The sequence below is a fragment of the Myotis nattereri genome, assembly GCF_964212035.1.
Source record: "Myotis nattereri genome assembly, chromosome: 11".
NCBI classification, from domain to species: Eukaryota; Metazoa; Chordata; class Mammalia; order Chiroptera; family Vespertilionidae; genus Myotis; species Myotis nattereri.
This window is the reverse complement of record NC_138086.1, coordinates 71,713,741-71,736,555: the sequence shown is the minus strand read 5'-3', so window position 1 is coordinate 71,736,555 and position 22,815 is coordinate 71,713,741. Positions and strand designations below refer to the sequence as shown.

General features: G+C 41.7%; 2 protein-coding genes across 5 annotated transcripts in view; one reads left to right on the top strand and one right to left on the bottom strand.

Annotated features, from left to right (window-relative positions):
• CBLL1 (Cbl proto-oncogene like 1) overlaps positions 1 to 7,997 on the bottom strand; it is a 15,567-nt gene extending 7,570 nt beyond the window's left edge. The window contains exons 1-2 of the mRNA XM_081101776.1: positions 7,593 to 7,997; positions 3,013 to 3,180 (exon numbers count right to left, since the gene is read on the bottom strand). Of these exons, the coding sequence (XP_080957902.1) occupies positions 3,013 to 3,180; positions 7,593 to 7,605 (181 nt within the window). The 5' untranslated portion in view covers positions 7,606 to 7,997. The remainder of the gene's footprint in view (positions 1 to 3,012; positions 3,181 to 7,592) is intronic.
• On the top strand, positions 7,683 to 22,815 carry LOC308526624 (ubiquitin-conjugating enzyme E2 R2-like). Of its 4 annotated transcripts, none has more exons than XM_081101778.1 (3): positions 7,683 to 7,954; positions 8,929 to 9,116; positions 20,101 to 22,815. In XM_081101778.1, exon 3 carries the CDS (start codon positions 21,244 to 21,246, stop codon positions 21,946 to 21,948), a length of 705 nt encoding a protein of 234 aa, XP_080957904.1. In that variant the 5' UTR covers positions 7,683 to 7,954; positions 8,929 to 9,116; positions 20,101 to 21,243; the 3' UTR covers positions 21,949 to 22,815. The 4 variants fall into 4 exon arrangements, with proteins under 4 accessions (XP_080957904.1, XP_080957903.1, XP_080957906.1 ...); XM_081101777.1 differs by having other exon boundaries at positions 8,929 to 9,130; XM_081101780.1 differs by lacking the exon at positions 7,683 to 7,954 and adding an exon at positions 8,431 to 8,475.

Here is a 22,815-nt window from a genome sequence, read left to right as displayed (position 1 = left end):
CTCCTATACTGCATAGCAATATGAAGATTGCATGAACTTAATTTTTCTGACCTATTGAAAAGGTTGATGGTAATCCTCTCATCTCATACAAAAGAACCAAGTGAACAGTCTGATAGGGAGTCTAGGTAGAATCCAATTAACTAAAGTAAAACTGAGAAGACAAATCTATCCCTCCAAAATGCTAGGCTTCTCACAACTCCTTTGGCCCGAGAACTGGTAAACAGTTTACCCAAATGGCTAAATTACAGCACCTGTATACAAACACACAAGCACAAACCAGGACAGGACAGACAGATGGACACGGACACGGACACGGACGGACGGACACACACACACACACACACACACACACACACAGCAATGCAAAGATTTTTTAAAGCTAATATAGACACTCCAGTGTACTGCTATCTAATTATCTCCAACCAAATGTAAAGTTCAAAGAGTGTCCCTGAAAGTTACAACTGAGTGAACTTAGGCTCTTATATGGCCCATTTGTACCTTATAAAAACCAGTGTCATCTAAAACTCAAAATAAAAAAAAATCAATTTTTCTTATTTATCCGAAACTCAAAAAATTATTGAGAACAACAGCCAATGAAATTATAGGAGTACATTATCATTTTTCAGAGTAGTTCAACCAGCATTGCCATCTATCATTAAACCATATATATATTTGTATATTGGTACCATACTGGCACCCAGACCTCCATATTTTGAACAATGCCTGGGAGGGCGTGGGGAGGGGACAATGAACAATTTTTACCCCAAATAGGTGAATTGAATGTATCCAAAAATTATCTTCAGCCTCAGTTTGCTCTATTAAGAGAGAGACTGGTAATGGTAGTACCCCCTAAAAAGGGATGTGGGCTTGGGTGGAGAGGAAAAGATGAAGGGATACCTGACAGGAAAAGGGTAGAAGGGAGATTTTAGCTTTTTTGTATTGTCTGGATTATTACAAGATATGTACATTACTGTGTAGTTTTTAAGAAACAAAAAGGCCAAAGGGGGAGAATCTAGTTACTGATAATGCAGCAGCAGCCCTAAGTTCTACTACCCAGATTTATAACATTTGACTTCAAACACTTGCTCAGATAGGGAGAGAAATTCTATAATAAAAGGAACCATAATATAAGGTACAATTAAAACAATTTGATTCTAAAAAAGGAATAGACAGATGTCTAGAATAGAAAATCTAGAAACAGATACAAATACTAATAGAACTTTAACATATGATAATAGTGGGATTCTAATTCAACAAGATAGATTTTTTTAATAGTTGAAACACATAGCTGGCTGTTTTATAGAAAAAATAAATAAACCCAGGTTCCACTTTTTTAAATAACAAAATACATATCATCCATAATATTCCAAAGCAGGGGTCAGCAAACTTTCTGTAAAATTCCATATAATGAAATACTTATATATGCAATTACTCAGCTATGTCAATATACTGTGAAAGCAGCCGTAAACGATACTTAAATGAATGGGCACGGCTATGTTCCAATAAAACTTTATTTGGTCCACAGGCCATAGTTTGCTGACCCTGTATAAAGGTAAGTTGGGAAAACTGTTTTATATTCATGGAATATGGGAAAAGCCTTTCTAAGAATGTCATAAAACCTAAAAGTCATAACAGAAAAGACTAGATATCTGCTACCTAGAATCTTCTTTAACAAAAATCTATATATATAAAAGCCTAAGCAACTGTCCAACCAGTAGCTATGATGCACAATGACCACCAGGGGGCAGATGCTCAACCCAGGAGCTGCCGAACGATAGCAACTTTGCAGAGTGCCCTCTCGCACTCCAGAACCCCTCAGGGGATATCGGACTGCCGGTTTCGGCCCGATCCCTGCAGGCCTGGCCGAGAGACCCCACCTGCTAGAGGGACCCCACCTGCTGGAGAGACCCCGCTCACTCCGCAAACACCCTTCGAGTCCCAGCGCTGCCCCAGGTGCCGCTGGCCCAGGAGGGACCGCAGGAGGTTGGCTCCAAGGCGTGTCCAGCCTGTCTCGCCCAGTCCCACCCCGCTGGCCACCTTCTAATTAATTTACTTTCAATGTGCACGAATCCATGCACTGGGCCTCTAGTTTTATATATGAAATTCAAGACAAATGGGGAATATACGTAATATATGACAAAGGGCCAATTTTATTAATTTACAATGAACTCATAAAAATCAAGAGAAAGGCAATCAAACAGAAAATAAAATTGGAAAAGGATATAAACAGGTAAATTTCCTAGGTAAAAGAAATGACCAATACTATGAAAAATATACAATCCCACTCATAATTTTAAAAATGCATAAAAAAACAATTTTTGAAAGGTTAATAGTATGTACTAATATTGGTGTATGAAAGCATAAAATGATGTACTGGTTTTGAAAAGCCACTTGATAATATATATGTGAAGTTCTAAAATGCACAGTATCCATCAAGTTCTAAAATGCCCAAATCATGCAAAGTTTAAATTCTACAAAGTATACATACTAAGGTATATGTACAAGGATAATCACAGAAACACTGTTTTTAACAGCAAAAATTTGGAAAAATTATTACATAAGTTATTGATAAATGAAATATCTAAACCTATTTTGTATATCTGTATGTACTAAGAAGGCAAAATAATATAAAAAAAGAGCAGTTCTACATGAAAAAATATTAAAATGTCATAGCCAATCATTTTGGAGGAGACAAATTATGGGAGAGACTAGTTGTGGGGGAGAGAGGGGACAATTTTACTTTTAATATTACTTTTATTTTATTATTTATTAATTATTGCATTATTTTCAATACAAACCATCATAAATCATAGACTTACTTTTGCCCCACCTGTATTTATAAAGGGACAGAAAAATACAAAATGCCACAATGAGACATCAGTAAAACTGAGGAATGAAGAGAGTATGTAAGATTTTTAAAAGGTATGTATAAACAAGCAAAATCACATGAATTATTTGGTGGGAATGGATACAACAAAAAGACTTCTGGACCTGTTAGTTTAACCAAATTACCTTCATCACCAGGTGGAGCCTTTGCAGGCATTCTGTTTATAGTCCTTGGTGTGCGAGGTGCAGCTTTGGCTTTGTTCCCTTGTTTGGAGATGAGCTTTATAGGAATTCTTCTTCGAACATCAAGACCACCCAATGATCCAGAACTATTGGTGCCTTGTAACTCATTGTCTATGTTAGGGGGGAAAAAGTTGTAATTTCTGTTAGTTTTTCTTTTTGAAGATTCTTCTATTGCAGGTATTAAAGCAGCATACCCATCATTATCAAGGTTTGAATATCTGGGTTCAGATTTTAAATACTTTGTTATGTAAATTTAAGTGCTAATTTTCTCTATTTTGGATAAACCCTTTAAAGAAGTGCTTTTTGAGACATGGAACCTTTCAAAAAGTTGACAAAAGTTATAAAACTCTTCCTAAAAATGTAGACAATAAAATTTTTCATGTAATTCCAGAGGGGTTTATAGAAACATAAAACCCTTCATAAGCCCAAGATAAGCATTTCTGTCTTAAAGTAACTTGAGAGATATTTTAAAGGAAAAAGTAAGAGAAAGGAGGAGAAATAGAAAGAAAAGCATCCCCATCTCCATCAAACATGCAAAGTAGGCACTCAATAAATTTAGTAAACTGAATCTACATCAGGGCAATCAATAAAGCTGAAAACACAAAACTAACATTGACAATGGTAAAAGTAAATAATGCATCGACCTGAAGTGTGGTTTAAGGAAGATGATTATTACCTTAAGTGTAAAATAGTTTTTCTAAAACGCATATGGAAACATAGTAAAAATTGTCATACCATTTACTAGTAGGAAGATGCAATAAGGTATCCATGCCATAACATTTCTGTATGTTCACATGACTCTTATTCTCAATCAGCATTGCAATGGAAAATTAGCTCAGGAAGATGCAAGGTTTCTGCACTTCCACTACATCTGAACAACTGACACGTTCTAAGTCCCCACTTGTTATTGACTAAGAAATAAATTAACTCATCCCATGAGTAACAGTAGCATTATTTCATAGAACTGACTCCATTTGAAGCGTAAAAGTCACCTTTTCAAGTCTATGACAAGCTATTACAACAAAATACCTTTGCCTACTAAAGACATGAAGGGAAGTACCACAAAGTAGGAAATGAAACTAAAAATAGTTTTTTAAAATAGCAATGTTTATAACATGACAAATTATTGAACAGGCTGTTTAACTGCCACTGTAGGAGATAGTACAATCAAAATTGACAGCCAAGCTGAGGACATTACATTCAGGAAAGCCAAATTTAGAAATAACTAATGACCTACAAGGCTAGTAGGATTACAAATTAAATTCACAATAATGATTTATACTCTTTCTGAAAATATGTAGAACAAAATTCAAAAGAGGTCCTTAATAATTTAAATATCTTTCATTCTCATTTCTACTATTACTTACAAAATTCATGGAAAAGGAATTACATGGACAGCTAAAATCTTGAGTTCAGATAAACCCAACTTGATCAACTTTCAACACTTCACTAAATGTGTTAAGTTGAATAATGTTATTTCATCTGCTTTCACATTAGCTGCTTATTTAAGTGTAACTACCTACAAGCAATGTAACTGCCAAAAGACAGATATGACAGATGAATTTTTTTTCTTTTGCTCAAAGGTATTCCTAATTTTCCAATAATTAAAAAGCAAGTTGTAGACAGAGAGTTAACAGTTCAAATTTTCCCTTCAGATATTTAAAGGACTCTTAATGGTTTTCTTGGTGAATGATCAAAATGCCAACATTCCAAGTCCTTTTGACATCATCACCCTGAACACTTGAAGTCAGTACTGATACTTGCTTAGTCTACCAATACTTTCAAGAGCCTGCTGCCTCTTAATATATCACTGCCTGCTCATTCTGGGTCTGTCTTGGGTTTTTTGGTTTAAGAATCAGAACATACAGAACAATTTCCTTTTGAATATGACAACTAAAAACACAAAGCCCATAATAACAAAGTCTTTGGATATTACAAAGAAAGTGAGAACTAAGGATATAACTGGCCATTTTAGGTAAACCCACTTTAACAAGTAATAACACTTTTATATTATATAGGTGGGGTTTTTTTTAAGTATATTTAGAATTTTAAAGGAACCAAGAAATACTTTACAAAATTTAGGCTAGTTACAACTAAGTGCTAATTCTTAGAATGAGCAAAGAATGAATCGAGTGTTAACTAGAAGTTTCTGAGAGTAATTTTACCAGCAGAATTCTATTAGGGCACCACAGGGTAGCCTTCATTATATGTTTGACTTTTTCAGCGTGATCATAAAATCTCATTTCTGTATAAATTCTAGGGTTTCATCAATTTCAAGGGCATCTCTTAATCCTTTATTATTAAAATCATTCTTCTGAGATGCCTACCATGTCATAATGTCTTCAATTAATTGGCTAACAGGTATTTCCTCACTTGCCAATGACTTTATTTGTGACTCAAATAGTTTATGAATTTCATGAAAACCTGATTCTTTCGTAAGCTTTGTAATCACAATCTATATAAGCATTTGATACTGCTGCCTGGTATGAAACATAAAGGATATAACAATATTAACTACAAGAATAGAAAAGAAGCTAGTGTTAAGCAGCAGGGATTATCTAGTAGGAACTCATTTTTTAAGTGGTCAGCTCATCGGTGAATATTTTCATGTTAGCATGACATTCACTTTCTTAAGCAACTTTTTATTTTGCTAACCTTCGATGTTTACTACTCTATAACATCAAGATTCCAGACTTTCAAGTCTGTATTTTCAAACTAGTATGAGAGTTCCTTAGAGCCTGGGGTCTAGGACCTCCTCTCTTCTGTATTCCCTTTCCTCAAGTGATCTTGTCCATCCTCATATCTTAAAATATCAACTCTGCAGTACAAGTCCCAAATACGTGCTTTTCAGCTCAAATCTTTCTTTTGACATCTCCCCTTGTATGACTCTCAATGTATATCTCTTACTTAGCAGTCCAAAATCTTGCTCCCAAATTCCCATGAATCATCTCTACCCCTTAAAAAAAGCTTGTTTTTCTCCCACGTTTTTCCCAACTCAAACCTAAAACATAGGCATCTCTCCTTTCTCTCACATACATCCAAACCAGCCCATCCGCACGTGCTTAAGTACTAACCCCGAAATACTGATTGAATCTACCCATTTCCATTTTCACTAAACAGAGCCACCTTTACTAAACCAAGCCTCCCTTCTAGTTTGCTGCAATCACCTCCTAAATTGTCTATTTTCTATTATTCTTACCTCCCTCTTTCATACCATTCTCCATAGAACCTATTATACTTTTAAAAGATTGTGTTTCTCCTCACTTCTGTTCAATGGCTTCATATTGCACTGAAAATTCAAATCTTTGCAATGGCCTTCAAAGTCTTGCACAGGCTGACTCCAACCCTCCTTTCCAATCTCAGCCGAGAGCTCTTTCCCTCTTGCTAATAACTAAGCTGCAGCAAACTGGTCTTCTCTATTTTTTTGCTATTTGTCTTTCTACTTGCTGTCCTCCAGATTTATTCCACAGCTGGCTTCGTCATCAAACTATAAACGTAACCCTTACAGAAAGACCTTCTGAAGGGCCCTCCCAGTTAGTCTTCACTACAGCATCCGCTTATTGTCTTCAAAGAACTTACGATCTGTAAAATTGGGGGGTCTTTAAAGTTTGTAATAGAATGTAATCCCTATGACAGCAATAACTTACTCCGTCTTGTTTACCATTCTATCATTCCATCTCCAGGCCTACAGGGAGCTGGCATATAAATATATTTGTTTGATCACTGAAGACATCCCAACCAACACTTCGTACAGGGAAAAGCCCATTTTCCCTCCTTGCCACATGATTGACACAACTATATGGAGCGCTTTTTAACTCCAAACCAAATGCCACAAGGAAGCAAAAGCAAAAACAAAACAAAACAAAAAAAAAAACATAACGAGGAGTGGAGCCATTACGTGGAGAAAGGGATGTGAACGTCTTGACTTTAAGCTCTCCTTTGTAAATGTACCCAAATGATGAGTAAGGACCACAGCCGATGCACGGAGCACGCTTGGGGTCTGGGTGGAAAAGCTGGCCCGAGTATCACTCCGAAAGCCACCTCCGATTCCCTTCTCCCACCTCCAGTCCACGAAGGACCGGGGATGCAATTCACCACCGGCGGAGACCGCGGGCGCAGCCGCGCAAAGCGGGCGGAGACAGCAGGAAGTCTCCGGCGCCCGCTCGCGCATCGACTCCCCAGCACCCCGAGGCTTCCCCGACTCCGAGATGGCAATCTACCCGCCAGTCCCCAGAAGGCAGGGCAGGGCCCGCGCCGCCCGCAGCTCGGGCTCGGAGCTCAGCGGAACCTTAGAGCAGCAGCGGCTGCTGCCGGCACCGAGGCTGTGGGTACCACACCGGAGGGTAGGCCGGGAAGCAGCAGGCGCTGGCCGGGCACGGGGCGGGTTCCGTGAGATTCCTCTCTCGCCGCCACACCCCAGCGCTGCAGGCCGAGCACAACCCCCCTGTGCCCGCTAGGCGACCAGTCCCAGGCCGGCCAAGGGGGCTTGGTACCGGGACCCCCCACTGCCTCCGCCTCCTTACCAGTGTGATCCATGATTCGGCTCGCGGAGCACAGTGGGAGCGGAAGTCAACTGCGCCGGAGTCGCCGGGAGCGCGTGCGCTCTACCTTCCGGAGCCCGGGAGGCGGAAGTGCGACCCGGCGGCCCCGGCCTTGGCTTCCGAGGGCTGCGCGCTCTCGCGTACCCTACCCGACTCCGGTAAGGGAGTCAGGCATAGTTCGGGCGAGGAAGAGCGAGCGAGGACGCGAAGAGCTTCGAGGCTGAGGTCGCTACGGCTCCTGCTCACGTGCTTCGAGAGGAAGTAGCCTTTCACTGCGGAAAGGCGGCCGGCGGGAGCGGGGGAGGGGGAGAGCGGTCGTAGCCGGTGGGCTGAGCTCGCGGCAGGTAAGGCGGAAGCCCGCCCCCGCGGTGCGTTGCATTCTGGGACTCCGAGTACGCCGGCGCCCTTGAGCCACCAGGCCCACTGCGCAGGCTCGGCCGTTGGGCTGGCCCCGCCCCGCCCCGTGGGTGGAGCAACGGTTAGGAATCCCCCCGGGGTCCTGGAGCGCCTGTCTCCTCCCCCAGGTCGGGGAAGAGTGTAAACACGCGCGCTTTGGACGGCGTCCTCCGCGGGGAGGTCGCTGCCCCGAGGATGGCTGCGCTGCGTGCGGCGCGCAGCTGGAGAGAAAGGCTCCAAGCTTACTGTCTAAAGGCCGCTTTGTCGTGGGAAGCTGCACAGACCCGGTTCCCACCTCTTACGTTCCTAACCATTGCAACACATTCGTAAGGCGCGACCAGCATTCATTTTCCAGCGAAAAACGCTCGCGCCGCTAGGAAGCCCCCGAGCGCGCATCCTAAGGACCGGACGCGGGCTCGGGCTCAGGCTAAAGGCGCGCGCAGCGCAGCCGCCCGGGGGACACCCCGCAGTGAGTGCGGGGGGCGGTGGGGGCAGCGTGTGGGGCTGGCGGGAAGGGGGAGGCTGAAAAGGAAAGGCCTGAACAGAGGAAGAGAGAGTTGCCACAACTGGCAGTACCTAGTTCCAGCTCTTGGTCCCGGGGGCTGACGGTGGCCGCCGCTTGCATGGTTCTCGGCCAGAACAAAGGGCAGCGCCGACGCGCGGCTCCCGGGGAACTTGAGCGCAGCCTCCACCTCGCGGGCCCGGCTTATGGGCGCCGGCTCCCTGCTCCAGCCCTGGACACCTGCTGGCCTTGAGCGAGCAGAAAGGAAGGAGCACAATTAGTGGGAAACACAAGCTGGGGAGTCGAGGGATTTGGGTTCTATTCGTGTCCTCCCTTGGTGACGACATCGTTCCTGGGCTATGCACGCTTTCGGTGCCGGGGTTCCTAGGTAAAGAGGAGGTGATGTCGGCCTCTTTACAGAAATGCTTTCCGTGGCCGGGAACTCCGGAGAGCGTGTGTGCAGCAGTGAGCTCGATCGGTGCGGGTAGCAACAGCCTCCGATGACAGCATCAGCGCTCTGCCACTCCATCCTGCCTGCAGCTTGATGAACAAGTTCAGTACACTCACAAGAAAGGGCAATGAGGGATCAAAGTTACCTCTGCCTACAGGTAACTTTTAAAATGTAAGTTTCTGAATTACTGAGTGGTTTTCAAGATGCTTTCAATGGCTGGGCTAATTTTTTGTTTTGGAGATGATGCAGTACTGATGTGATCAGGCATTTCACCAATTTGGGGTATAAAAGAAGGGAGTTTTCACCGAGAAAGAGCCCTTTTTATTTTTTTTCTATTCTCATAGTTAGCCTATGGGCCATGCTTCAGGTGGATGCAAATCCAGGTTCTGAATGATATCACTGTCCGCTGATGCTAATATTTATTTTTATTTTTTAATATATTTTATTGATTTTTTTTTTTTTTTTTACAGAGAGGAAGGGAGAGGGAGAGAGAGTTAGAAACATCGATGAGAGAGAAACATCGATCAGCTGCCTCCTGCACAGCCCAAACTGGGTACATGCCCTTGACCGGAATCGAACCTGGGTCCTTTAAGTCTGCAGGCCGACGCTCTATCCACTGAACCAAACCGGTTCGGGCTGATGCTAATATTTAAAGAATTACAATGAAAAAGAACCTTCAAACTGTATTTTACATAATCAGTAAATCAGAAGTTTTGTCAGCGTTGTATGGTCCATCAAGTTATGAAAGTTTACTGAGGGAAGACTCACTTATTTTAAATTCCCTGAAGATAAAATGTTAGATAAACATTTGTTGACTTAACTTGATTTGGCATCTGTTGTTTTCATGCATTGCTTTAGCATCTGTGCTTTATATTCATTTCTCCCTTAATTCTAGTTGCCTCACTTACCAGCGCAGTAATAGTGAGACAAAGTATTCTCTTTACCTAAATTGATAAGTGAAACTATATACAGACTTATATTTTACTGCTACACCCTGGTGTCTATTGTTGGTGACCTGCATGCTGTAATCGGTCGCAGTTGCTTTATTGAAAGTTGACATTCACATTTATTTTATAGCAGGGTACTATCCTAAGCTTTCAAAAACAAAACATCATCATGATAGACAATCTGAAGCACTGAGGTGCATATTTTCATCTCAGTGACAGACCTGATATCTTATGAATTACAAGCCAGTGTTCTTCAGGATGTTTTGCTAGCTTTCCTTTCACATAGCACTATTTATGCCAGGATTAATATAGGATGGCATCAGAGAGCTTGTTTTCCCAAGAACTTGTTCAAAACTCCTCAATACACCGTCAGGACATTCACCTTCATCTCCTTAATGCTGTTTCAGTTGTGTCACTCTGTAGTGCCTAAGGCTGCAGAAAGTAAGAACTGTATAAATAATAGTCCCTAACTTAAGTACCACACAGGCTAGCATTTGTAGAAATAATTAAAAACATAATTAAATTCTGTGTGTTTTGAGGGAATGCAGTGCTACCTACATTCAGAGAAAATGAGGAGCAGTAGGACTGAGGATAGTTAAGTAAGCTTTATGAGGGGATTTAAGCCGAGCCTTGGTTAACAGGTTGGATTTAAAGAGGAGAGCACTGAAGGAGGCATCTCAAACAGGAGAGAGTAACAGCACAGACAGGAAAGCTGTTACAGCTTCTATAGAGGACATCGATCAGCTTGAGTTGTACTGCTGATCCATGCTTTGAAGTACTGAAAAATAGAAGAAGGTATAATTGTAAAGAACCTTGAAAAGTAAGATTTCAAAGTAACAGTTAAGGAACATATGAACAAATTCTAGCATGATATATAAATGACATAATTTTGAGTGATATATTAAAAAGCAATGAGCAAATCTTAAAGGGTGGGGGGAGTGAATTAATACTGTTAGATGTAAGAGAAAAACAATTGACTGAAAAGCCAGAGTTCCCTTCATTTTGTTTATGTAATGTATCACGTTTATTGATTTGCAGATACTATACAAGCCTTGCATCCTGGAATAAATCCCACTTGGCCATGGTATATCATCTCTTTAATGTATTGCTGGATCTGATTTGCTAATATTCTATTGAGGGATACAGGCCTGTAACTTTCTTTGTAGTTTCTTTGTCTGGTCTTGGAATTAGAATAACGCTGGCTTGTAAAAAGACCTTGGAAGTCTTCCCTCCTCTTGAATTTTTGTAGTTAGGTTGAGAAGGATAGGTATTAGTTCTTCTTGGAATGTTTGATAAAACTCACCTGTGAAGCCATTTGTTGCAGGACTTTTGTTTGTTTGCTGGGAGTCTTTTGATTTCTGCTTCCATTTCATTAGTTGTTATCAGCCTGTTCAGGTTTTCTGATTCTTCTTGATTGAGTTTTGGAAGATTGTTTGTTTCAAGGAATTTATCCATTTCACCCAGGTTGTCCAGTTTGTTGTCATATAGTTGTTCCTACTATTTTCCTAGAATCCTTTGTATTTCTGTGACATCAGTTGCTACTTCTCTTTCATTTCTGATTTTATTTGTATGGGTCTTCTCTCTTTGTTTCTTAGTGAGTGTGGTTGAAGGTTCATCATTGATCTTTTATATTGTTCTTTTAGTCTCTATGTCACTTATTTCTGCTCTGATCTTTATTAATTTCTTCGGTCTACTTACTCTGGACTTTTCTTGTTGTTCCCTTTCTAATTCTTTTAGTTGTAGGGTTAGATTGTTTATTTGAGATTTTTCTTGTTTCTTAAGGTAGGTCTTTAATGCTATGAACTTCATTCTCAGGACTCCTTTTACTATGTCCAATAGATTTTGGGTTCTTTTGTGCTCATTTTCATTTATTTCCAGGAAGTTTTTATTTCTTCACTGATCTCATTGTTAACCCATTCATTGTTTAATAACATGCTAGTTAGCCTCTGGGTGTTTGAATGTTTTTCAATTTTCTAATTGTAGTTGATTTCTAGTTTCAGACCAATGTGATCAGAGAAGATGCTTGATATGATTTCAGTCTTCAGGAATTTATTAAGACTTACGTTGTGTCCTAACACATGTGGTTTATCTTCAAGAATGTTCCATGTGTGCTTGAGAAGAATGTATATTCTGCTCCTTTGAGATGAAATGTTCTGTAAATATCAATTATATTCATCTGATCCAGTGTAGTGTTTAAGGTTGCTGTTCCCTGTAGATTTTTTTTTGTCTGGAAGATCTCTCCATTGGCATCAGTGAAGTGTTAAAATCCCCTACTGTGATTATATTGTTGTGATCTCTCAGTGTCCATATGTCCATGAATATTTTCTTCATATATTTAGCACTCCTATGTTGAGTGCATATGTGTTCAAGAGTCATATCCTCTTGTTGGATCAGTCCCTTTAGTATTGTGTAGTGACCTTTTCTGTCTCTTGTTATGGCCTTAAGAGTCTCTCTTTGTCTTTAACCTTTGGTATTTTAATTATGATGTGTCTTGGTGTGGGTGTCTTCTTGATTGGGACTCTGTGCTTCCTGAATTTGTGTGCCTTTTTCCTTCACCAGGTTAGGGAAGTTTTCGGCCATTATTTCTTCAGACAGGTACTCTGTGTCTTGCTTACTCTGGTCTTCTTCTGGTACCCCTGTGATGTGGATGTTGCCACTTTTTAAAAAATATATTTTTGTGTTGATTTCAGAGAGAAAGGGTATTGTAGCTGAGATATCCCTCAAGCTTCTCACCTCTCACATGTGGGTTCTGGGGCCAGTCCTTTCTGCATCTCCACCCTTCTTACCAGTGTCTATGTGGCTTCTTCTGTAAATCCTTATATTTCATTTCAGCTAGCTTTCAGTTGGTTATTCAAGTTGATTGCTCTATAATTTAGCTGTAAATCCAGTTTGGAACTGGAGCAGGTGAGTGTAGCTTCCACCTATTCTGCAGCCATCTTGGATTCTCCCCAAAACAATTTCTTGGTAGTAGATTTAATACCTATCAGTCCCTCAGTTGAGGAAAATACCAGGCACGGATTTGTGATTCCCATCTTAAACCTACCTATCGAACAAGACACTTGTTCATATGCCACTTTCTTCATCAAGCCTTCTCTAACTCATTCTTCCAACAAGTAATATATATAGTAGAGAAAGAGCTTTGGAATTAGGCAGAACTGGGTTCAAATGTCAGCTTTTTCTGTGTGATAATTTGTCAATTACTTAAGCTTAATTTTTGTATCAATAAAATGGGGATAATGATAACTTTCCTTACAGAGTTGTCCTGATGATCAAAGGCAATAATGTCTGTGAAAGCTCTTTATTGCTTGCCAAATAACAGGTTTTTAATAAATATTTGCTTCATTCTTCTTAGTAATTATTGCTCCTTTAGAACATCCAGGGACTGTGTTTCTTTGAAGACATCACACTCTATATTGTGGCAATATACTTATTCTATCTACTGTACAAGACAGGCTCCATGAGGATTAGTGTTCATTGGCCATCTCTCTCTCTCTCTCTCTCTCTCTCTCTCTCTCTCTATATATATATATATATATATATATATATATATATAGGAGCCTAAGCAATCATTACGACTGGTCAACCAATCTCTGTGATGCGCACCGATCACCAGGGGTCAGACACTCAACGCAGGAGCTGCCCCCTGGTGGTCATTGCACTCCCACAGGGGGAGCGCCGCTCAGCCAGAGGCTGGGCTCACGGTTGGCGAGCGCAGCTGTGGCTGTAGGAGCTCTCCCGACTCAGCAGCAGTGCTTCTGTGCACCGAGCCTCTACTATTTCTATGATCCACACTTTTTAGCAGACGGTGCTCACAAAATACTTGGTGACTTACTGAAGAATATCATCAGAGATACTAGTAATATGGCCCTATCAAAATAAAAATTTAACTTTTGCTCACAAATAAATGTGGCAAATGAATAAAAGCTCACAATAAAAAATAGCTAATTGGCCTACCGGCATGGCTTAGTGGTTGAGTGTTGACCTATGAACCAGGAGGTCATGGTTCAATTCCTGCCTGATCAGGGCATATACGTGGATTGTGGGCTCTATCCACAGTGTGGGTATACAGGAGGTGGTGGATCAATGATGTTTCTATTTCTCTCTCCCTCTCCCTTTTTCTCTGAAGTCAATAAAAATATGTTTTTTAAAAAACTAGCTAATTAGCCCTGGCTGGTGTGGATCAGTTGGTTGGAGCATTGTCCCATAAACTGAAAGGTGGCAGGTTCAATTCCTGATCAGGGCACATAGTTGGGTGCAAGTGGGAGGCAGACAATCATTGCTTCTCACATCAATGTTTCTCTCTCTTTCCCAATTCCGCTCTCTAAAATCATTTTTTTAAGCTACTTATGATAGGAGGGCACTGACCACTAGGATTATAAAGAATTAGTGACCATTTATTACACCAATATTCAGAGTTCACTAGATAAAATGAGAAAAGATTATCTAATGCCAGAAGATAACAGTCAACGTCTTCAAACAGAAGGAACTCAAGCAGCATGGCATGTCCGAGCTTTTCTTGAGGGAGAAAAAACCCTACAGTGTGTGTGTGTTTATACATATACACATATACAACAGAGAAATCCAGCCAATTAGAAGAGAAATTAAAATTTTAAAGTAAGACTGAATAACCGTGGTAAATAATTTATTCAACAAGTACTTATTAGTGCCACATACTCTTCTCATCATTTTAATATACCAGTGAACAGAGCAAATAACCCATCCTGCCTCTGTTAAACTTACATTCTAGTGAAATATAACTGGTTTAGATATATAACTTTATCAATACTAAACAATTATGGTTACAGAACAAAATGTGAATGATATAAACCTGAACAAAATAAATATGCAATGAAAAACTATGGAGAGGTGACAGAAAGCACGTGAGTATTAACTTTTCATGGGTTGTCTACCTTTAATGCCTAAAATTAAAAAGTAATTTAAAATATTAATAACTCCTGAAACTTTTCATAATTTCTTAACCTAGAAAGAGTTCTTACAAAGTAATATTCCTCATATTAAAGAAAAATATTTTTACCTCTTGTTCTTTTGTTATATCAAATTCAAGTAAAATGAATTAAAATTAGACTATTTCTATTAAAATAGCATCTATCATAGAGCATTGTACTAAACCAGCCGTGGGCAAACTACGGCCTGCCGCAGCCGTTTGAAGTGAATAAAACTAAAAAAAAAAAAAGACCGTGCCCTTTTATGTAATAATGTTTACTTTGAATTTATATTAGTTCACACAAACACTCCATCCATGCTTTTGTTCCGGCCCTCCGGTCCAGTTTAAGAACCCATTGTGGCCCTCGAGTCAAAAAGTTTGCCGACCCCTGCACGAAACCATCGATAGAATTGACTCAGTGTTTTATGTTAATGAAGGGCTCTGGAACTTTAACTCTGAGTGACCTTAGGCAACTCAAGGTTTCCTTGTCTCACTTAACATATTTTGCAAAGTAGTGATAGTTGTTCCCACCTCCTAGTGTTGCTTTGGAGGTTAAGTTAGACAATGAATTTAAATAGATTAACATGACATCTAACACAATGCCTAATAAATAATAAGCACTTAATGAATGTTAGTCACCTTCTTCATCTTGATCACCAGCAGAGAAAAAATCCTGGACTCGAAGCTGTTTAGGAGATGATGTCCACTAGGTGGCACCAGCTCCCACTTAATACGGTATGCTGTATTCCACCAGAAACTTGGAAGTCATATGAAGAGGCAGAAATAGAACTGCAGTGGTAACAAGACAATGTGCATATATAGATATAAATATATGTGACCCACAAACTAAGTATTTGATCCATAATAATTACCAGAAGCATATCTAAAACAACTACAAGTCAAACGTGTTCTGGTTTGATTCCCAGACTGGAGTAGATTTCTCTGCAGAGAGACTTTGAGAAGCCCTCCTGTTTAGTATTGGGGTGTGGTGGCGTGATGCTTGGTCAGGTTTGACTAACAACTGGGGCTTTTGTTTCCCAGAAATGTGTTCCTCCAGCTTTGTTTTGCGGAGCAGGGTGTGACTTGGAGAAGGGCCTGTGGAAGGCTAGAGATTTTTGTGTGCTATGGGAGGAAACTTGCAGGGATGGACAAAGAAACAGACAGCTGACAGAGAGACAGAAACTTGGTTCGAAGTGCAGAAAAGTTCAGATAGGGAGGGGTTTTAGCAAGTTTTTTATGTGGTAAGGAAAAGCAATAATGTTTTTGCTATTAGGCTTTTCTGACATCTGAGAAAATAATCTTTAGAGCAGGAACAGAATGGGCTGGACATTTCAATACTTTTTTTACTTTTCTTTCTTGTCATCCATTTCTATTATCCTTAAATGTTCAAATAAAATCTTGTTTAGCCCAGCCAGCATGGTTCAGTGGTTGAGCATCGACCTATGAACCAGGAGGTCACGGTTTGATTCCCAGTCAGGGCACATGCCAGTGTTGTGGGCTAGATCCCCACTGTGGGGCATACAGAAGGCAGCCAATCAATGATTCTCTCTCATCGATGTTTTTCTCTCTCTTTCCCTCTCCCTTTTTCTCTAAAATCAATAAAAAAAATTTTTTTTAAATCTTGTTTAAAATATGTTCTATTTTAGGGAGTTACAGGAGAAGTTTGTGTCCATCTTTGGGCTGGATTATTACACCAATTGGAACCATATTACAGAAGTAAGGTGATGAAGTGTGTGAAATGTGAGAATATTCTATGGGAATCCTCGTTAATACTTAGAAAAATCAGATAAAAGCCTGGAAATCCTACAGTTTCACAGGATGGAAGACTTTGTCATTTGGTATTAAAGGACAGGGTAGTTCCAGAAGACTGGCCATGTTAATACACTACTCCAGAGAAGGTAGGGGCTGCAGGTGGATCCAGAACAGGGAGTAGTTGACAGACAAAGCATACCGTCAAAAGTGAAGCTGGGAAGGAACAAACATGGAGCAGAATTAAGTTGGTTAAGAGGAGAAATTGAAAAGGACAATTACTTCTGAGCTTTCTCTGTTTAGAAAGAAAATAACGGCCAGTGGCAAGCCCATTCCTTCAGCTTCCTACCCCCCACCCCAACCTATCCTTACTTCCTTGCTATCCCAGAGGAAAGGGAATTCTTTGTCTTATATGTGCTAACTTTGCTCTTGTCTACACACCATCCGTTATCTATTCCCTCCCATACATGTTCCATTCTTTCATTACTGGTTCTATTCTCATGAAATATATATATAAAAGTTGAAGTTGCTACCTTTTAAAACAAAACAAAACTCTCTCGTCATTTTGCATCTTGTAATTACTGTCCTTTTCTTTTTTCCCTTCGCAACCAAGCTTCTAGAAAGAGCAGTCTCCCTGGCTACACTTCCTCTCTTCTCTTCCTATTCCCTCCCTGCACTCTGGCCATTTTGCCAATACCCAACTGCAAACGGCCCCCCCTGAGGTTACCAGTGAACTTCTCCATGTTGAAATCGTGTGATTTTCAGCCTGAACCTAAGCTCTCTGCAGCATGTGCAGGTGTTAATGTTTATTCAGTAATTATTGAGCACCCACTTTGTGTTTGACACCGTCCTAGGCACTTCTATGTGTTTGACACCGTCCTAGGCACTGTGACATATAGATAGAGGAGGTCCTGCCTCAAAGGTGTAGCCAGGTTATGACATCAGAGTAAACTGGCCTGGGGCCAGAGCAAGGGGGATGCTGAGCCCCACAGCTTTGGTGGGGCAGCAAGCACTTATAAAAATGCCAACCTTTGATTAGCTTCCCTGCTTGCACTGCAATTGAATTTCAGACCGCTTGCTCAAATGTTACTTACATCATATTATTAACAACTCTGCTACCAACATACTATCTCACAATTGCTGAAAATGTAATAGTTTAGGAGGAAATGACCACTCCTTACGCTCCTAAACGCCACCTCTCCCCCAATTAAGATTTCCTTATATCCTCTTGTAGCTTTTTTGTAGTGGGGTGGATACTCACAGTGTACTTTCAAGGAACCTCTCACAGATCCCTTGCCCCCTTCCACCATGTAAAGACATAGTGAAAATGCATCTTCTGTGAGCCAGAAAGTAGATCCTCACTAGATACCCAATCTGTCAGAGCCATAGTCTGACTTTCCAGCCTCCATAACTGTGAAAAATAAATGTTTGTTGTGTATAAGCCACTGAGCTTATGGCATTTTCTAAATAGCAGCCTGAATGGACTAAGACAAGCACCCATGGCACCAGGTGGGGATGGAGAACTGCTTTACATAGTGTGATCAAAGAAGGCCTCTTTGGTAAGATGACATTTAAGCTGAGACTTACAAAGAGTTAATTGTTAGAAAACTTGGGGGAAAGCCTGCCAGGCAGAAGGAAGAGTAAGTGCAAAGGCACTGAAGGACTTGGGATGTTGGAGTCATGAAAGGACATCCGTGTGCTTAAAGCTTTGTAATGTGACAGTGTTTAGAAAGGCCACCCAAGAGAGAGGAACTGACAACAAAAGGGGCAGGATCCAGAGCACAAGGACAGGGGTTTGCTTTGATCAGAGCAGAAACACATAGCGTTTAAAGCTCTTTTCCCTTAGTTTTAACAATTTCACTCTCTCTCTTAATTCTCCCCCTTCCTCTCTGTTCCTCTTCAGTCTCCTTTTTAGAACCCCTCCCCTTAATTTTGGTTGTCAGCAGGGTTCTGTCCACAACTGCCTTCTAATTATCCTCTCCACATTTTCTTATCCCTAACCACCAAGCTGGACCACTCTTGGGCTTCACACTCTCATATCCAACTGTAGATATGCATTTAGTCTCCCAGATTAAATCTCCAGCCCAGGCCTGTCCTCTGACTTTCTGATTTAACTACTTATTTGACACTCCACTTAGATTGAAGTATCTTGACTTTGACATATCTGAACTCGGGATTTTTTAACTCCACCTCCCCCAACATACAAAACACAACATGAATGGAAGCAGGGCAGGCAGAGGGGTTTGCTTATTGGTGGCCCAAGTTCCACCTCTGTTCATAATTTCAGCCCCATTCTTTGATACAGACTTGAAGGTTTTTTTACGTTTTATTTTTTAAAATTGATTTTAGAGAGGGAGGGAGGGAGCGAGAGAGAGGGAATGAATCATCAACATGAGAGAGAAACACCAATGGGTTGACTTCCACACGTGCAGCCTTTTGGTGTATGGAAAAGCGCTTCAACCAACTGAGCCACACCAGCCAGTACTGAAGTTTTTAATTTTTAAAAAAATTTAAATTTTTTATTGTTGAAAGTATTACATATGTCTCCTTTTCCCCCAATTGACCTCTCCCCAGCCACTCCCCCCCGCCCCCCCCCCCATCAGTCAGAATGGCTATCATCAACAAATCAACAAACGTGTACTGGTGAGGATGTAGAATAAAAGGAACCCTCATGCACTGCTGGTGGGAATGCAGACTGGTTCAGCCACTGTGGAAAGCAGTATGGCGTTTCCTCAAAAAATTAAAAATGGAACTCCCATTTGACCCAGTAATCCCACTTCTAGGAATATATCCCAAGATACCAGAAACACCAATCAGAAAGGATTTATACACCCCTATGTTCATAGCAGCACAATTTACAATAGCTAAGATTTGGAAACAGCTCAAGTGCCTGTCAGCAGATGAGTGGATTAAAATACTGTGGTACATCTACACAATGGAATACTACATGGTTGTAAAAAGAAAGAACTCTTACTATTCGAAACAGCATGGATGGACCTAGAGAGCATTGTGCTAAGTGAAATAAGCTAGTCAGAGAAGGATGAGTATATGTGATTTCATTTATTTGTGGAGTATGATGAACAACCTAAACTGATGAACAAAAATAGATCCAGAGACATAGAAACATTGAACAGACCATCAAATCTCAGAGGGAAGGCAGCTGAGGGGGAGGGGGGATAAGAGAGCAACCAAAGGACTTGTATGCATGCATATAAGCATAACAATGGACACAGACAGTAGGGAGGTGAGGGCATGACTTTTTTTATGTAAAATAGCATTGTAAACATTGGACCTTACCAATACTTTCAGCACTTCTTTCTGACCTAGACATTTGAGAGGACTTTGTCCACATCCTTGAAGTTAGGCATGGCTATGGCACTTACTTTAGCCTCTGAAATATGAGTGAAAGTTACACATACTGCTTCTGGATGGAAATATCTAAGAGAAGGCACACAATTCTCCTTGTTACCTTTTTTTTTTTTTTTCTTTCTGTATTCCAGGTTATCATTTGTTGAGGTGTAGATGTCTAAGATAAAAGAGCCTGGAATGATGAGCCATCATGTGAAAGAAAACTGCCCAGAGAGTCATTAGACCTACAGCAAACCCTGAGCAAGGAAGAAAATAGAAGAAAAAGTGCTGGAAGCTGGTCCATCCTTGCTGCTTGACATAGTCGCTGCAGGGAAGAAACATCTGCACAGTATACATTTCAAGGGACCTGGCGTATATGGCATACTGTTCTTAATATGTTTGTTCCCCTTCTTGGCGCTATGTGTTTTAACCAAGGTCACCTCTCCGAGAAAGGTTGTTTCCCCAGGTAGGGTTTTTCCCTGAAGTTAGGGAGGGAATAAAACCCCTTAACTAAGTGCCAGGCGGGTAGTTAATCACTTTAACTATGAACAATCACACTTAAGCTACATAATCTTTACTCCCTGGAATGGAGATAAGAAATGTCCTAACCTTTGGAATAGAGATTGATAGGATTAAAATCAACTGGTATAAATACAGATGTAACAAGACAATAAAACACAGAACTTGGAACCTTCTCCAGAACAGGGTGTCTTGGGAACTCACCTGGCTGGAGAGACTTCTGGAAGAGACTGCAACCACACCTCAAGGCTTGATCCTTGAGCTGACCTCTTCCTATTTTTCCTACTACGGAAAGCCCTGGATCTGCTCATTAGGTGAGTGCACAATTGCCCATTTGCACTATTCTAAAGAGAAACAGCGGCCGCGGCGGCCCCAGAGAAGAACGAGCGTGGCGCTCCCAGGCCGGCCTGGCCCCCTCTCCTCATCATCGCCAGCCCTCTGCCGCCTTTCTCCGCTTCCACCTTTTCTCCTCTCCCCCCCAAGTGGAGGCCCCCTCCGGGGCAGGGAGGACCGGAAGTGAATTCCCCTAACTCCTTCACCCTCTCCCTGCACCTGGCCCCCTTGTGAGGAGAAGGCCCGGCCCTGTCCGGCCCGCGTCCTGTGTGAGGAGCACCCGGGCCAGCCCACGGTTGTCTGGGGCCTGGTCCGGCCCACCTGGTGTGTGAAGACCAGGGCCAGGTGCGGCCTTGTCAGAGGGTGAGCCGAGGGGAGGGGCCTGGTCCGGCTCAGCTGGTGTGTGAGGACTGGGGCCCCGGCCAGGCGCCGCCATCGCCACAATGGCCAGCTCCCAGAAGGCCCTGATGCTGGAGCTCAAGTCCCTGCAGGAGGAGCCGGTGGAGGGTTCCCGGATCACCCTGGTGGATGAGTCCGACCTCTACAACTGGGAGGTTGCCATCTTCGGACCCCCCAACACCCTCTATGAAGGCGGCTACTTCAAGGCGCATATTAAATTTCCTATTGACTACCCATATTCACCACCTACCTTCAGATTCTTGACCAAAATGTGGCACCCCAACATTTATGAGAGTGGACATGTATGCATTTCAATTCTTCATCCACCCGTAGATGCCCCACAGAGTGGTCAACTGAACTCCGAAAGGTGGAATCCTACTCAGAATGTCAGGACTATCCTGTTAAGTGTCATCTCATTGCTTAATGAGCCCAACATCTTCTCCGCAGCCAATGCGGATGCTTCGGTTATGTTCAGGAAATGGAGGGACAGTAAAGGAAAAGACAAAGAATATGCTGAAATCATTAGAAAACAGGTTTCAGCCACTAAAGCCGAAGCAGAAAAGGATGGAGTGAAAGTACCCACGACCCTGGCAGAATATTGCATCAAAACGAAAGTGCCTTCCAATGACAACAGCTCAGATTGGCTTTATGACGACTTGTACGACCTTGACATTGAGGATGAAGAGGAGGAGGAGGAGGAAGATGCTGACTGTGATGACCATGATGATTCTGGGAATGAGGAGTCGTGACCTGTTCCTTCGGAGCCCCTGTACTGCCCTGCCATCTCAGGCCAAAGGGAGGGGAGCAAGTGGGGACCTAGCAGTGGCCCCTCAGCAAAACCCTATCATGGGGGGTGGGGAAAACAAACATGGCTCCTGCTGACTCCCCTTGTGGATCTCAGTTGGCTCCTTTTTATGGACCTCTTAATGGAGGGAAGGTAATTGTGAACGAAAGGGGCCACATGCTGACCTGACAAGCTCAGGGGAGGCCTGCATGGCAGTCTGAGAGACCTAAAGTAACCACAAAAGATGGTCTGAAATTAAACTTTAACTCAGAGCAGTGATGGTGGGCACTTACGTCCTAGACCGGTATCTTCACTGACAAGGTCAACCTTTACCTTCACTGAGCCTATATGTCTTTTTGCATCTATGATAACGCAGCCTTGAAATGTCTGGGTAACTTGTAACTTCCCTTTTTCTGGAGCCCCTGGGGCACAACCAAATGTGCTGGGCCCTAGGACAGAGACCACAAATTCCTTCATTGTTATGTTAATTAGTCCTGCACCCACCTAAGTATGTGTCCATCATTTTACTTTTATCCAATCCCAGGGGTTTCCCTGCTTTGCTTTATCCCTCCCCAATCTATCACCAATGAATTTCATGTAACCCACTTATGTCCCTCCTTTGATTGCAAATGTATAAATACAAATGTAACCCCGCCGTTCTCCGGAGCATTATCTCAATTCCTTGAGGTTCTGTTTCCTGGCATATGTTGACAGTTTGGCTTAAATAAACTCACAAAAATTCTAAAAAAAATAAAATAAAAAATAAAAAAACAGAACTTGGCTGGAGATTGTGTCTAGAACCTGGCTAGAGAACCTGGCTAGGCTGCTGATC

Coding starts and splice junctions, on each gene's coding strand:
- LOC308526624 (XM_081101778.1), top strand. CDS start 21,244: ATGGCCAGCTCCCAGAAGGCCCTGATGCTGGAGCTCAAGTCCCTGCAG.